The 17,023-nt window shown below is 34.1% G+C and overlaps 1 protein-coding gene across 1 annotated transcript in view; it reads left to right on the forward strand.

Annotated features, from left to right (window-relative positions):
• LOC150105429 (26S proteasome non-ATPase regulatory subunit 11-like) overlaps window positions 1–17,023 on the forward strand; it is a 324,220-nt gene that overhangs the window by 265,587 nt on the left and 41,610 nt on the right. Inside the window, exon 10 of the mRNA XM_090393957.1 lies at window positions 11,147–11,182. Coding sequence (XP_090250083.1) covers window positions 11,147–11,182 — 36 coding nt within the window. The remainder of the gene's footprint in view (window positions 1–11,146; window positions 11,183–17,023) is intronic.

A 17,023-nucleotide genomic window follows, 5' to 3' on the forward strand; every position in this document is an offset into this window, starting at 1 on the left:
CCTCATTCTGTAAATCGATTTCATCTTACATAGTAGAAACATCATCCATATAATGGAGGTGTGATGTAATGATAATAATAATAATGAATCCACAGGGAAGGTTTTGGATTAAACATGGAAATTTTTTTTTCCATTCATTCCTGTGAGAAGTTAGCAAGGAGAGCCCATTATGATACCTTAAATTTGTCAATTTTCATTTCATCCAAAATATCCAGAATTCATGATGAGCTTGAAAAAAGTCAAATATCCAATGTAAACTTTGATGATAAAAATTGTAGGGCATCAGCTAGAAGAAAAGTAAAAAGTTCTGTCAAAGCTTACTAGTAAATCTATGGGATCGAGTCTCAGATATTTAATATTTGATGGGCTTTCCATAGTTATTGATATAAGAGAAATTATAGCCAGTAAGAGAGAGATGTGAAAGAAATTTTGCATATGGGATTTGCAAAGTGCGCAAAATGTAAACTGTAAATGTAAAAAAAAAAAAAAAAAAAAATATATATATATATATATATATATATATATATATATAAACTTATGCTAACTGTGATGTGCCTCAAAAGTTATCCTAGTTTATGCAACTTAGGAAGTCCATGAAATTTTGGTATCCTTGCATGATAGGTTCAGAATTTTTGAACTGTATCACTATCAAGCAAAAAAATATTCAGTAAGAAGTTACATTTGTTGAACTGATTTTGGTTGGATCTCTGCAGAATAATGTACACATTCAATGTAGAATGTGGTAGAAATTTAGAATTGTGAACAATTTTAGTAACTTCAAAACAATTTATTTCTATCATCATATAATAAATGTGATATGTTACTTTCAGTATTGTGCATGATATCAAATTGAGGAAATTGTTTTTGGCACAATAGAAAAATGTGGCCTCTAGCCAGAACATTAAGTTCATCTTTAATTAGAATGATTTACTATGGCAGAGAAGCTTGCAGGAAGTAGGATAATGCCATTTTAGGTTATTTAATCCATTGTTGAGATGTAGAGTTTCTTATATAGAGCAGAATTTTCAGATTGTCCTGAATGTAGGTTTGTGAAATTTGTTTCTTAATATCTCAAAAAAAAAAAAAAAAAAAAAAGTCTAGATATTTTAGCTAGAATGAAAAGCTTTATCAATGAAATGAAGGTATCATGATGGGCTCTCCAGTTTGTCAAAGAAATGGTACTCTCAATGATTATAACTCCCAAACAAAAGAGAAGATTATCACCCATTTTTCTCCAACCTCTATTAAAAGAGATGACTCACATAGAAACTCCATCTTAGAGGCACTGAATGCATCTCTCATATTTTTAAGAGATACATACAGAGAAGATTGTCCTTTGTCTGAAGTGGATAACTGGCAGTTTCATGGAACTGAATATACTCCAGGTAAGCAATAGAGCTGGAATTTTATCTTTTGGAGATAGTATCATAGAGTTGATAAAACTTCTCTTAGTTGTAGCAGAGCATAGAATTACTAATAGTAGTCTCCAAAAGATAAAATTTCAGCTTTACTGCTACCTGGAGTATGTTCAGTTCCATGAAACTACAAGTTATCTATTTCAGACAATCGTCTCTGTATATATCTCTGTATACATCTAGCATAGTCACAGGATGCTCTGGAATATTAAATTATTACACAGATCCCATAAATACAAACATCTCTTTAAATAGTGCTGAAATCTTTCTACATTGCTCTAATCTCAACCTTAGTAATGAATTTTCTATCCCAAAACTCTGAAAAATTATTATCGAAACTATATGGCTTTAAATATATTTCTTTTTAATATATTTATTCTCACTAGCACACATATATAGACGCACTGCATTTGATCCTAATAGTATAGTTTAACTAGTTGTCTCATGACTGCATGCAAGGAAAGATTCAATTCTCCATGTACCTTCATTGTTGTTTGATTTTTTTTTAATTTCAACTATGACACACTGAAAATGGTTCAGGATAGGTGTGATGAAATACGTGCACTTTAATCTACATTGCCTCCAAGAAATGCAACCAATATGATCTAGCAGAACATGGAATTTCTGACACTAGCCATACAATCATGTTGAATGATACTAAATTAGTACACAGATGTAACATGCCAAAGATGGTTCATAATAACTGCAATATTAAATAATTTCTTTTAATATATTTATTCTCTCTGATGTGATGGTATACTCGTGGTAGAACCTTGATATAATTGCTCTTGAGAATTCCAGGGTTCTTACCATTTGGGCAATAGAATGACCTATCTGTCTTATGCCAATAATACATCCACAATCAAAGTAGCTGAGATCGCCACATTTACTAGTGTTCATTGATTGCGATATTTACCACGAGTTGCCTCAGTCCTGAAGATACTTCAGGGGCAAACTTCATTTGCTTACACTTGGATAAAGGATTAAACTAAATTTATTATAGTCTAACCAAGTGGGGAAAAAACTTTCGACAATTATATTCTTGGTTTATTCCTTTGTTTGGAAGTCCTGAACAACTGGCATCCCTCTTCATGGGGGAATGCTAGTGCCAACTTCCCATCACCACTATGTCTAATGTTTTGTCCACTGAGTGTAAAATCAGGTGAGTGCACACTATTTCCACTCTTAGTCATTATCTATGGATATGGATTGTGAAAAAAAGTGGCATTAAACTTGATAACAGAATTAGATATATCAAACTTAGCCCTTTGCTTAATGCAGATGATGGTGCACCCCTAACCATATCTAGCACAATTCTCCAGGATTCTCTGACTAAATTGAATACGCTGCAGCAAAAATAAAAAGACCAAAACAATGGAAATTGGTAGGAACATTGAAAATTTCCTCTGCATTCTCAACAAAGAACCTATAGAATAAGCAAATATTTCAGCTTTCATTCATTCAGAGTCCAGCTGTGAATTCAAGAACTTAATTATGGCTAACAGTCTTTTACGACAAATTAAAGATGCCAAGAAATTATATTCTTGATAATATAATAAATTTAGTTTAATCCTTTATCCAAGTGTAAGCAAACAACGTTTGCACCTGAAGTATCTTCAGGACTGAAGCAACTCGTGGTCAAGGTGGACCAAGCTCTCATCACTTCTTGTCTTAGTATCTCCCATAATGCAAAGCACATCTCCTTGCACCCATGTATAATGCATAGCATTATACATGTATACGTCTCCATTGCTTCCACCTTAGTGTCACCACCTCTGTGTCTGACACCCACTGATGAGACCTCAATAAAGGTCGAAACCAGTCTGGGTAGTGGCCCTTCCCTTATTGCATAGCATTATACATGTCTGCAAGGAGATGTGCTTTACATTATGGGAGATACTAAGACAAGGAGTGATGAGAGCTTGGTCCACCTTTACCACGAGTTGCCTCAGTCCTGAAGATACTTCAGGTGCAAACTTGTTTTGCTTACTCTTGGATAAAGGATTAAACTAAATTTATTATAGTCTAACCAAGTGGGGAAAAAACTTTCAACAGTTATATTTTTGGTTTAATCCTTTATCCAAGTGTAAGCAAACAAATTTGCACCTGAAGTATTTCAGGACAGGGTAACTTGTATGTAGAAGCTAATGACTTCACATCACTTGCCTTAGTATCCCATAATATAAAGCATGGGAGATACTAAGACAAGGAGTGATGAGAGCTTGGTCCACTTTTACCACGAGTTGCCTCAGTCCTGAAGATACTTCAGGTGCAAACTTTTTTTGCTTACACTTGGATAATTGGATCCTTACAAACATGTATAATGCCATGCATTATGGGAAGGGTCACAATCCAGACCAGTTTCGACATTTATTGAGGTCTCGTTATCTGAGTAGTGACCCTTCTCATAATGCATAGCATTATACATGTCTGTAAGGATATGTGCTTTGCATTATGGGATACCAAAGCAAATTGATGTGAAGTCATTAACTTCTATATACGAGTAGCCCCATTCCTGAAAATACTACAGATGCAAACTTTGTTGGCTTACACTTGGATAAAGGAATAAACCAAGTACAGGGTGGCCATAAAATTACTTTCCCTCTTTGGAGGCATCTGTAGCTAAAACCAATAAACGGAATGAGACCAAATTTTATATTGAGACTTTTGAAGGTGGGGGGGGGGGGGTGCTTAAGGGTCAAAGCTGTATGACTGAGAGGAGACCTCCACATAGCATTTAAAGGAATGTGCGGAGAACCGACCAGGGCTCCTGACCTAATGTCCAATCCTCACCTTCTCATGGTGCACCATGTTGGGTATTTACCTGGATACTGAACGAACGAGGATGGGCTGGCAATTTGGAATTTAGATGACCAAATTGTAATTCTTGTTGGCTTAAAATCAAATTACAAAATGATGGTACAACATGACAAAATTTCATGCTGGATGGGGCATCATACGGTTAAACAAGGACCCCGTTGTTTTCACCAGGGAACCAGCGTGAGCAGCAGAAAGTCAGCTACTAGAACAAATCTGAAAAAACACCCCAACTCAAAATCACCAGAGTTAAAGATCGATACTATCAACATAAGAAGCCTGAATGGCAAAGAAATGGAGCTAGCTGAGGAATTCGATAAGTACCAGATCAACATAATAGGGGTGACTGAAACAAAAAAGACAAAAACTGGTGAGATCTTTCTGAGCATTAAATACAAGATGTTATATTCAGGCAATGACAATCAAGGAAAAGGAGTAGCCATTGTATTCAACACTAAATATGAGGCTAATCTTCTTGAATGGCAGGCAGTCTCAAGTAGAGTGGTGTGAGCAAACATCAGAATGGGGAACTGGACAATGAGATTTATTTGTGCCTATGGTCCCACAGAAGGTTCTACTAAGATAGAAGTGGAGGAATTTTTTGCAGATTTAGAGAAAGCATCTGACACAATGAAAAAGGAAAAGTTGGTCCTTGTTGGGGATCTAAATAGCAGAGTAGGAAATGATTGTCAGACATACAAAAATATATTGGGAAAATTTGGAGAAAAGAGCAAAGCTAATAATAATGGCAAACATTTGTGGATTTCTGCTCAGGACATGGACTGGTTATTACTAACACCATGTTCCAACATAAAAATGTGCAAAAATTCACATGGAGAGAAGAAGCAAGAAATAAGAAAAGTCTCATTGACTATGTTATTGTTGATAGTGATGTTTTCTCCCTTGTGCAAGACACCAGAGTGTACAGAGGATTTGAAATTGGAAGCGATAACTATTTAGTCTTGAGCAAGGATAAAATTGAATTTCATATTGAAAAGAATAACATGTAAGAAAGTTTTAAAGCGAATAAAAGTTGAACAGCTCTCAGATGTGAACTGTAGACTAAAATACACAAAGATTATTGAAGAAAAAATGTAAGAGTTTGAGAACAGGAACCAAACTTTAGAGATTCAGTGACAAGCCTTGAAGAAAACCTTGATTGATTCAACCAGAGCGGCATGTGGTAAAGTTGTCTGCAAGGATAGAAAAATCAGAACTCCATGGTGGACACAGGAAGTTAAAGAGGCAGTGAAGGAAAAGAAGAAAGCATATCAAAAGTTCCTGGCAAATAAGTCAGCTTGTGCTCTTAGAGAATACAGAGATAAATGTAAGAAAGCTAAACACTGTAAAACTAGCTAAACAAAAGTCATATGAGGGCTTTGGCAAGAACATAAAAAGTAAATATCAAGAAGGTGGCAAAATATTTTAGAGGTTGTTGAAGAAGCTTAGAAATGGAGGAAAGAGTACTGTAAAATGAGTTAGAGATGATAAAGGTGACATGAAAATGGGAGAAAAAGATATTCTTGAAGTATGGAGTAATTACTTCGAGAAATTGCTACATGAAACATGCAGTGATAGCACAGTGTTAAAAAAACAGACAACAGGCATACAGTCAGGAATACATACCCATACTTAAAGTAGAAAAGGCATCAAATGCTTAAAATGTGGAAAGGCAGCAGGAGTAGATGATATTCGACCAGAAATGCTGAAGTATGGTGGTATAAAAGTCTTGCAGTAGCTGCACTGCATAGTTCAGAAGGCCTGGACAGAGGGACAAATTCCCGATGATTGGAGTAGAGCCCTAATAGTACCCATATATAAAAAGGGAAATAAAACTGAATGTGAGAATTACAGAGGTAGGAACACTCACTAGGTATTTTCCTAGTGAGTGTTCCTGGCAAGATCTATGCAAGTATGCTTGAGAAATGGTTGAGAAGAATTGTGGAACAAAAGCTTGGTGAAGAACAAGCTGGATTCCGGCCAAATAGAGGCTGTCAGAATTAGATCTTCAATTTACGACAAATAGTGGAGAAATCATGGGAATATAACAAAGATCTTTATTTGAGTTTTGTAGATCTGGAAAAGGCATATGATAAGGTGCCAAGAGAGAAGCTATTTAATACACTACAGTTATATAGTGTCAATGGGGCATTATATCAAGCAATATTTTGTCTTTATTTGAGTTGTAAGTCAGCAGTTAGAATTGAAGGAAGTACAGGAAGATGGTTTAATGTTAAATCTGGTGTGAGACAAGGATGTACATTATCCCCTCTGTTATTCATTATCTATATGGATCACATTATGAAGGAATGTGGTATTAAACCTGATATCAAAATTGGAGATGCTAATGTCAGCTCTTTGCTTTATCCGGATGATGTTATACTTATCAATAAATGCACTACGAGCGTGCAAGATTCCTTGACTAAATCGAATAACTCTTGTAATAGATATGGTATGAAGGTCAGCAATAAAAAGACGAAGACAATGAAAATAGGTAGAATTGTTGAAAATGTGAACTGTGTTGTGAACAGGAAACCTGTGGAACAAATGAAACATTTCAGGAGATGCTAATGTCAGCTCTTTGCTTTATCCGGATGATGTTATACTTATCAATAAATGCGCTACGAGCGTGCAAGATTCCTTGACTAAATCGAATAACTCTTGTAATAGATATGGTATGAAGGTCAGCAATAAAAAGACGAAGACAATGAAAATAGGTAGAATTGTTGAAAATGTGAACTGTGTTGTGAACAGGGAACTTGTGGAACAAGTGAAACATTTCAGCTACCTAGGCAAGATTTTTAGTGAAAATGGTAAATTAAATATGGAAATAGACAACAGAATCAATAAAGCTGGTATAGTAGGAAGTCAATTGAATAAATTCATATGGAATAAGAGAGAAATTAGTCGGATCACTAAATTAGCTGTATACAAGACAGTGTTCAAACTAGTTTTAACTTATGGATCTGGGTCAGAAGTAAAACACTTGACCAAAGACTAGAAACCACAGATATGAGAATCCTGAGAAAGATTAGAGGCATGAACAGATGGCATCAATGGCAATATTATATTAAAAATGAGGATATTAGGAAAGAACTTGACATTGTCAGCATCCAGGAATGCATTAGCAGAGCTAATCTCAGGTGGTATGGTCATTTAAACAGAATGGGCAAGGAAAGATTGGCAAAATAAGTGTTCTCTGCCAGGTTGGCAGGAAGACGACCCAGACGAAGACCAAGATATAGGTGGATTGATACAGTACAAAGTGCCTTAGAGGACAAAATATAAGATCTGATAATATTGGAGTTTAGACAAGTAACAGACTAATCTGGAGGAAAATTGTAGATAGGAAGTTAGTAATGATTAAATTTTTCATGTAGTACTATCATATCCTGTACACACCTTAAGGGTACATGGCAGGAATTTGATGATGATGACTTTTGAAGGCATGGGGAGATGATTTCCATGAAAAAAAGATTTAGCACCAAAAGTCGCCAATAGGGGAAATTTTGGTGCTGTGGAGCCAAAAGCAGTCAAATATTTGCAGTAAACGCAGGTAAAAAGGATTATGCAAATTTTACTGTGTGTATATGATAGCAGTGCCACCAATTCCACTTGAGAAAGGATTGGGAACATTCAGGCAGTTATTCGAATGACTGACGTATTGTGCTCAATATGCGTCCTACCTTGCCTCAGTATGCTTTACTTGTTAAGTTGTTTTACCTTAAACAGTGCAATGCCATAGTGGCCCTTTGGGAATTTAGAAGGCTTCATAACCTGCATACAGATCCTATGTCAGCTGTAGCACTGAGAGCTATGATTAAGAAGTTTGAAGAAACTGGATCACTAGAAGTTAGACCTGGCAGAGGATGGAAAACAGTGCAAGAAGAGACAGTAACAGACGTTGCTACTGCAGTGTTCGACGACATAGGGACCAGTACTGGTCCAAGTTCAATCACTACATTAATTTCTGTGTCTCTCTCAAGTTGTTGTTTTAGGTTAATTATTATTATTATCATCATTGTAACGCGGCACATATCCAGCTGGAATGAGTGACGCGGCTGTCATTTATACCATCGAAATGTTATTATTCCATTTTATTTGCCTTTTAGATGCCTCTAAAGAGGGAATGTTATTTTATGTCCACCCTGTTTTTAATTTCTTGGTATCTTTAATTTATGCTGCTAACATAATTATAATATTTTTTAACTTTGGACTCCCTGGAGGTGTGATGTAATAATAATAATATGTGAGCAAGCTACTCAAACATGACCTTTCCTTAGTAAACATACACTGTTCTTTGTGCAGTATAGAATTACTGTCAACCCATTTCTGGATTTGAGCTCTTACCAAATTTTCCAGTCTTAACAGCCACTCCAGAGATAGCAATAGGTTAATCGTTAGACACACACATCAAGGTTTGCACCACACCTTGTGCAATAGGATCTGAGGAATATATAAGGTTTCGACCTTTATTGAGGTTTTCATCTGGGTAGTGACCCTTCACATAATGCAAAGCACATGTATTTATGGACATGTATAATGCAATGCATTATGGGAAGGGTCAACATTTATTAGGTCTCATCAGTGGGAGCCAGACCAAGAGCTGATACCATGTTTGAAGTAATGCAGGAGTCATATTTTCATATACGAGTGGCCAAAAATTGTCCTGAAAATGCTTAAAGTGCAAACTTTGTTTGCTTACACTTAAATAAAGGATTAAACGAAGAATATAATTTCTTGGCTTCTTTAATTTATAGTATAACCAAGTGGAAAAACTTCCAACAACTATCTCTAATCCTTTTACGACAAAGGTATTACTGTATAACACAAATTCATCAAAGTGAATAAAGACTACTACGATTATTTACAAAACATCAGGTCGCTTATAAGTACGATTTAATCCAAAATACAAAAAGGATATGGTGAAAGACACAATGTTAAGGTAAACAATAAAGAAATTGAAACAGTTAAGTATGTATACTTATGAGAATTGTTAGCAATGAAGAGACAAGGAATCAGAAGAAGTGAAAAGAAGAATAGGAATGGGATGGATAGCTTTTGGAAAATTTAAGAGATTTTTTGAACAGCAAAATAAAACTTGAGAACAAAGCAACACTGTTCAGCCAATGTGTATTGCCTCTTATGACAGACGGAGCAGAAACATGGCCAATCACAAAAGGAAATAATAGATAAAATGCAAAAAACAAAGAAGAATGAAAAGATGTCTGCTAAACATAAGACTCTGAGATAAAATAAAAATGAAGAAATAAGAGCTAAAACAAAATTTTTAGATATTGGAAAAAACATACTACGAAAGAAATGGAAATGGATTGGACACATTGCAAGACTCAAGGACAATAGATGGACACCAGTTTTACTGGAGTGGTTGCCATATGAAAGTAAAAGATCAACTGGAAGACCTGAAAGAAGATGGTCAGATAAAACAATTGGAAGTCTTTGATGCCAACAAGCTCGGGATAGAAACATATGGAGAGAATTGGGAGACACCTATGGCCAGAAGTGGCTATAAAAAGGGTTAAAAGAAGAAGACTTTTTTTTTTTTTTTTAAATCTACAATATGTGCTGTTGGTACCAACATCAAATATTGTAGCTATGATAGCCAATTTTAAAATTTCTAATGTGCAAAATCTACTGTGAAATGATTTATATATGTAAATTATGAGTACTTTTATACTATCACAGAAGTTGGAAATCAGTGAATACACCTAACTCTGTAATGAATTTAGTTAGACAAGAATGTTTTTTGTCTATTTTTGTATTTTTTTCATCTGCTTTTCTTATACATAAAAACCATAGTGTAAACCAATAATATTTTCATAGTGAATATAATCAGTGATACTTTGCATTAAACCTGTTAATGCATTCATGAACCAAAATCATAACTACCCAGCCTGTTTTTGGCCAACCAGATAACTTGCCAGAAATATGATCATAGTGGCAGTTCTCATGGACATTACTGGGTCCTCTCATCCTCACTGAACAAACCTTTGACTGCTAATTCTTATGTGAAGACTGTTTAGGACTAGGTATTGTCCTACATGGTAGAAGCATAGTTCAAAAAGCATATCCAACATTTTGTGGACCATCCAGTGGCCCTCAAGCTCCCCAAACTTAAAACTGATTGAATCTGTCTGGGATACCGTAGAGCAAGACATCAGATCCATGTATCTGGGACCGATATCTATGGCACAGTTGTGGACAATATTGCAACAGGCATGGCTGAAATTACCTCCAGCATCTGGTGGAGTGAATGCCTCAGAGTACAAACTGTTTTAATTCACACCGAAGGAGGACCAACATGCTGTTAGGTAGTTACCTAATAGCTGTTTTGTCCATGAGTGTACATCAAATTATCTTCCTATAGTTCTTTCAATTCTAGCTGCTGACTTGAAACTTAAATATGACTATGTATTGCTCTGCATGTTTGCTTTACTCTATCTAATTGCTGCATTTTGATATGCTTTTCTCTGAACATTTTGTTGTATTCCTTTTCCAGATTTACAAAACTTGAGTACAGATCCTTGTTATATTCCCATGAATTCTCAACTATTTGTTATAAAATTAAAATCTATTTTGAAAAAGTCTGGCATGAACCCAGCTTGTTCTTCTCCAAGTTTCTGTTACAGATTTTCTTGGTCTCTTTTCAAGTATGCTTACCTGACTTCAGAGATTATATGAATAATAGATGAAAGATAAGAGAAAATTGTTGCAAGCTATTAACGAACTCTTAATTATGTTGGCTTAGTTGTATCATGTGAACTTCTTTGTTGCCATATGCCAAAAAATAAAATAATATAAATAATAAAATTCTTAGGATAATAACTGATCTAGTTCATTCTTATTTATAGATTTTTCATAAAAAATACATTTTTTTTTTTTTAAATTTCCAGGTTGGTTATATAGCTAAAGTAATAGCACTACCACAAGTAAGTATTTTGTTATTTGTTGCTTTAGAAACCATCATGTTTTTCATTACATTTAACAGTGTAATTAAAATATTTTTATTTAGGATTTTCTGAAAAATTCATGTAGCTCCTAATATTAGATAAATACAAAATAACCAGGCCTTTATTGTAATGAAGCGTCTATATTCTAACCTGTAAACTATAAATTAAGTTTTATTAATTTAAAATTTTTTTAAATGAGAATTTGACATACCTGAGTGTATTTTTTGAAGGTAGAGATTACATATTATGTAGTACATAAATTTTAATTAATTTCTTGAAATATTATGTACTTTGTGGGAGAGTGATATTGAAGATGAAAAACCAGTAAGGGAGGATAGAACTATATTATGAATAGCAGAAATACATGAATAAAACCAATACCAAAGATAATGAATTAAAATAAATTTGAATTTTAAAAGGTCACCATCCCTCCATCGATTCAATGGGTATCATCAGATGCCTTATGGTTATTCCATTCCTTGGCGATGTGCTACACCACTCTTGCGAGGTGGTCCTGTTGTATACTTTGCTAGAGGCTTCAACTCTCTAATGACTAGTTACTCCATCCATCCATAGCTGACTTCTCATTGAGGGGTCTATCACTTCCTCTTTTTTTCCAGGAACTTAATTTGCTGGCTATTCATTTGATTCGTCATTAAATTTTTGCCAGAGAAATTATGAGTTTGCCAAATGATTCATAAGTTTTGTTGGTTTGAGAGTAAGGGAGTTTATGGGACTTTATCTTGTTTAATTGCCATGATAGTGAGATAAGATGATTTTTTCCCCTGTTTGTTTGCATGTTGGTTGATTCTTATCGCTAGAGGTTCAGAGCAATGCAACTTGTTTTAATTTTTTTGGAAATAATAATGGTGACCTCGATTTCAGAGGTGTTTTTTTTTTATTGTATTGTGTATGTGTAATGATATTTCTGTAGTAAGACTTCTGTTAATATTGCTAATATGCTTTTCTTTGTATTTTCTTTGTGGGATGTAAATAGCCTGGCATCAGAATATTGCCATATTGGTAATGTTTATTTAAATAAGAATTTAAAGAATGAATAGTTGGTCTAATGTTCCAAGTTTTGCATCCATTGACTGTTGAATTTATAAACAACATTATGCCATAATAATATGTCAGTCTGATCTACTTTTTTTTTTTTTTTTTTACTGATGGTGATGACAATTTTGTAATTAGAAGATTTAAAGAGACTTTTCATGGTTTTATAGATGTTACATGGATATATGTGAATTTTAAATTATATAGGACTTTGATATGTTGCTTTGTGAAGAAGCATGCAATGTTGAGAGTAAGTAGCATAATAAGTTATTGGGGATATTGTTGAGAAGAGAAGGGAAGATTTTTTCATAAATTTTTTGCATGTGATATCTTGATTTAAAGCAGTGATAAAGGATAAGTGTCAATGAATTGTGTTAATTGCAACATCTTCTGATACAGTAAGGTTGATGAAGCAATGCAGGTAATTTCCAGTGTTAGTGGGTTTGTAGTATATATACATTAGTACCCATATGATCTGATCTAGATAGGGTCAAATTTAAATTTGTGGATTTATTTTCTTCGTATTGGATAGGGAATTATAACCTGTAGTTAATGGTGTTTGTAGAATGAAATAATTTTTATGTGGCATGATGTCTGGATGACATCATCCACATATCTGTTATAGTGAGTGGCATCAATGAGGAAGAGAGGTAATATGAATTGTGATTCCATTTGAGTGAGAAAAGTTCAGCAAGTTGACAAATAATGTTTTGCCAGTGGGAAAACTGAAATGTGTTTGCAAATATTGTCATTGTATTTAAAGAAATTGCTGAGATTAGTACTTTTATTAGTGAAAGGAAGTCAAAGGAGATAATTTTGTTCATTCCATTAGATTGTGGTAATTTATAAAGATGTGTGTGTGGATGATATCCAGTGTTTTGGGCTAAACATGGGTATACATAGAAGAGACATCAAAAAAAAAGAGAGGAGATCAAGTGATACACAGGGCTATGTTGTTCATCATAGGAACATGCTTAATCATATATATCATCATCATCATCATCATCAAATTCCTGCCATGTACCCTCAAGGGGTGTACAGGATATGACAGTACTACATGAAAAAATTACATCATTACTAACTTCCTATCTACAATTTTCCTCCAAATCAGTCTGTTACTTGTCAAGACTCCAACATTATCAGATCTTATATTTCTATTGTCTAAGGCACTTTGTACCGTATCAATCCACCTATATCTTGGTCTTCCTCTGGGTCGTTTTCCTGCCAACCTGGCAGAGAACACTTGTTTTGCTAATCTTTCCTCTCCCATTCTATTTAAGTGACCATACCATCTGAGATTAGCTCTGCTAACGCATTCCTGGATGCTGACAATGTCAAGTTCTTTCCTAATATCCTCATTTTTAATATGATATTGCCATTGATGCCATCTGTATATAATCATATATATATATATATATATATATATATATATATGGCATGAGAGTTTAAATTTTTTCTTTAGAAATGTATTTGTGAACGAACTAAACGCATTACTTGATGAAGTCACCAGTCTGAACAAAGTTACCATTGGCAAACTATAGATCCATTTTGCTTGACCTTCTCCACCCCCCCCCCCTCTGCTTTTATGGTCTTCCATACATCCACAAAGAACATTCCCTTCACCCAATTGTAGACACTATCAAGTCCATTCTCCAACTTATTAGAGTTGCCAATCTGGTCCCAAATTGGCAATTCTACCTCATTCATTAAAAAATAAATAAATAAATAAAAGAAAACATTTTTCACATTTTCTAGCTAAATTGAAGAACTCCTTTTTACTCTATTGACTGGTCAGTTTTACAATGCAGAATCCTTATTTACAAACATTCCTCTTGAATGAGCTTTTAATGACACTTATGACATAATAAAATTTATTAGACATATATTCACAAGAATAAGTAATGTTTTTTTTATAATTGCAAATATTTCAACTAGAAACTAACTGGTCATCAGCATAATCAGAACTAGAATTTTTATTTCAAAAATTTAGTTTTAGTTTTGACTTGAATTGTAGTCTTATTTTGTAACTACCTAAAAGGTGGCAGTCTGACAACTCTGTGAATAGGATTAACGTTTGTTCTAGCTTCACCTTGTGATTATGCTGATGCACTGATGATAACCAATCAGTTTCTGATTGAAATATTTGCAATAAAAAATTCCTCTTGAAGATTCTCTTCATTTGTATTTTTGTTTATTGGCTCAAATAAAGTCAACAGACAAATCAAAGATACTTTAATGGGAAACCCACATTCAGCTGTGCTGGCAAACTTTACCTTGAACATTTTGGGAAACTCCTTTTCTCTTCCATACATTTAGAATAAATCTTCCTCATTACACAGTGATCAGTTCATTTTAGAAATTATAGACTTCACAACCGTGCTATAAATAACTATTTTAATATCCCGACGTTTCGACCTTCATATGAAGGTCATCATCTGGAATATACACATTTAGAGGAAACCTTTATGATGAGACCAAATGTCTTCACCATTTGGTCTCGTCATAAAGATACTCTCTCAGCCTTTCTAACAAAAATAAATAATCTAGATTCCTGTATAAATTTCACAACAAAATAGGAAAGGATAATAAACTGGCCTTCTTAGATATCTTGCTCTCCAATTTTCCTTCTGGTAAAAACTAACTACTTCTGTCTACCTCAAACCTACTTCATTAGTTTCTACATACAGAAACAGTCTGCATAATCCATCTCAGAAAAAATTGGTATCATGAAAATTTTGCTACTTTGAGCTCATATATGTTCTAACACCCACAGGATCTCAATGTAGAATTCTCAACATCCAACACATGGAATAGAACAGCTTCTCCAATTGAAAAATACATATTTTTAACTCCTACAAGCCTACTAATTTTAGAAATCTTCAAGAAGTGCGATCTAGTGTCTCTGAATTTTTTCATATCAAGTACCTCTCCTCCTGTCTGCCTTCATCCAAGGATGAACAATCTCCTCTTCTACTTCAAATAACCAGGATGCTCTGTGGGAAAAAAAAAAAAGTCAACATCAATCATATAGCAATACTAAATAATAAATCTGAGAAACCTGGTCTAGAACATGCCTACTTCACTGATGTTATGTCACATTTGAACATTTATTCAAAGAGTGTCAAACCTCTACTACCACATCCCAAGTTAAATTGGAAAAACTTCCTCTCCTTACCGAAATTCTTGGAAAACCTCATTTTTATCAGCCATCATTAGGTTACCCCCATGGTGTGTGTGTGTGTTTACTACATATTGCCTGCATCTCATTTTTTGTTATATCTCATTACACCATCACATGGCTCATTTCGTATTTTTTTTTTTAAAAACAATCCATCATTGACATTCTAATTCATACTAGCCTGCCACTGAAGATGTCTTGTGTTAGATTCAGGTTGAAATATTTGAAAAATAAAGTTGATTTTATTTAATATATATATGTGTGTGTGTGTGTGGAGCTTTCCTTTCCATCTAAAAGGCATTGGCAAAACTACGCAGGCTGTGAGTGCAGCTTGATTGCAACATTTATTTCCAGCCTTCATATAGTGGTATATCACTCCCATACCCATCTTGGGGACAATTTTATTTGGTTTCTTTATTGTGTCTCCTTTTATTTCTCTTAAGTGATTTTTGGTAATATCTTAAGTGTATTTAATTTTACTTATATCACAGCATTTCCAACTTGTAAATTTTATACATGTAAAGCAACGTTCCACAGACCTTATGTTTTGGTCCTTTCTTTTAGTGTTACACGGCGATTAGCATTCATTTTAGAAATTATGGACTTTACAACTGTGTTTATAAGTAACTATCTCGACGTTTTGACCTTCATATTATGGTCATCATCTGTAGTATACACAAATATAGAAAGACACGCTGAGTTACATCTCATACAGTATGCTAAAGACAGTGATTTGATCAATGGCTGTTCTACTGGTATGACCTCTAGTGAAAATATAATAAATAAAAATAAATAAAAATTAATTAATTAATTAGAAACTACATCAAAGCTATATTCTATTTAAGATAACATCAGAGAAGCATTCTTTCATATAGATAGTTTTCTTACAGTAACAATGATGTCCTAATTTCACATGACAATTGTTATATTAGATCTAAGATTCTGGATTATCTACAGTCCTGTTTATAGTGAACTCTTAGGTAGAAAGGTTCTGTGGGTAGAGTATGTCTTCCATATGCTTGGGATTTTATCTGATGTTAGCGGTTTCTAAAAGATCGACAAAACCAACGGACATATTTGAAATTCTCCGCAGTGAACGTTAACAACCAACCACATGCCAGTGATAACAACAACCATAGCACCCAGATCGATTAACAAACTGGATTTTATTTATAATATTGAAAGAGGCTTAAGATTCATCTCAACTACCATAACAGATAAAATATGTTTAGAAACCGCTAACATTTTAAATGTAAATTATAAGAAAACAATAACAAGCAACTCAATGAAACACAAATTAACAGTGGTGAAATCACTAAAATCAAATCCAGACGTTGTAATAACTAGAGCTGATAAAGGCAGTGCCACCGTTATTCTAAATCGAACCACATACGTAGAAAAAATGAATCTGCTAGTCTCGGACAACAATATCAACATATCAACTTGTTAACTATGACCCAACCGATAGAATAAAAAAGAAACAGAGAAGCTACTTAAATCAGTTACTACATGGCCCGAAGATACAATCAAAATATTGCTTCCACACTACGCATGTTCTCTGAGAATTTACGGTCTACCAAAGATAC

Source organism: Typopeltis vanoorti, chromosome 6, assembly GCF_054136105.1.
Source record: "Typopeltis vanoorti isolate ZY-2024b chromosome 6, IOZ_Tvanoo_1.0, whole genome shotgun sequence".
NCBI lineage: Eukaryota > Metazoa > Arthropoda > Arachnida > Uropygi > Thelyphonidae > Typopeltis > Typopeltis vanoorti.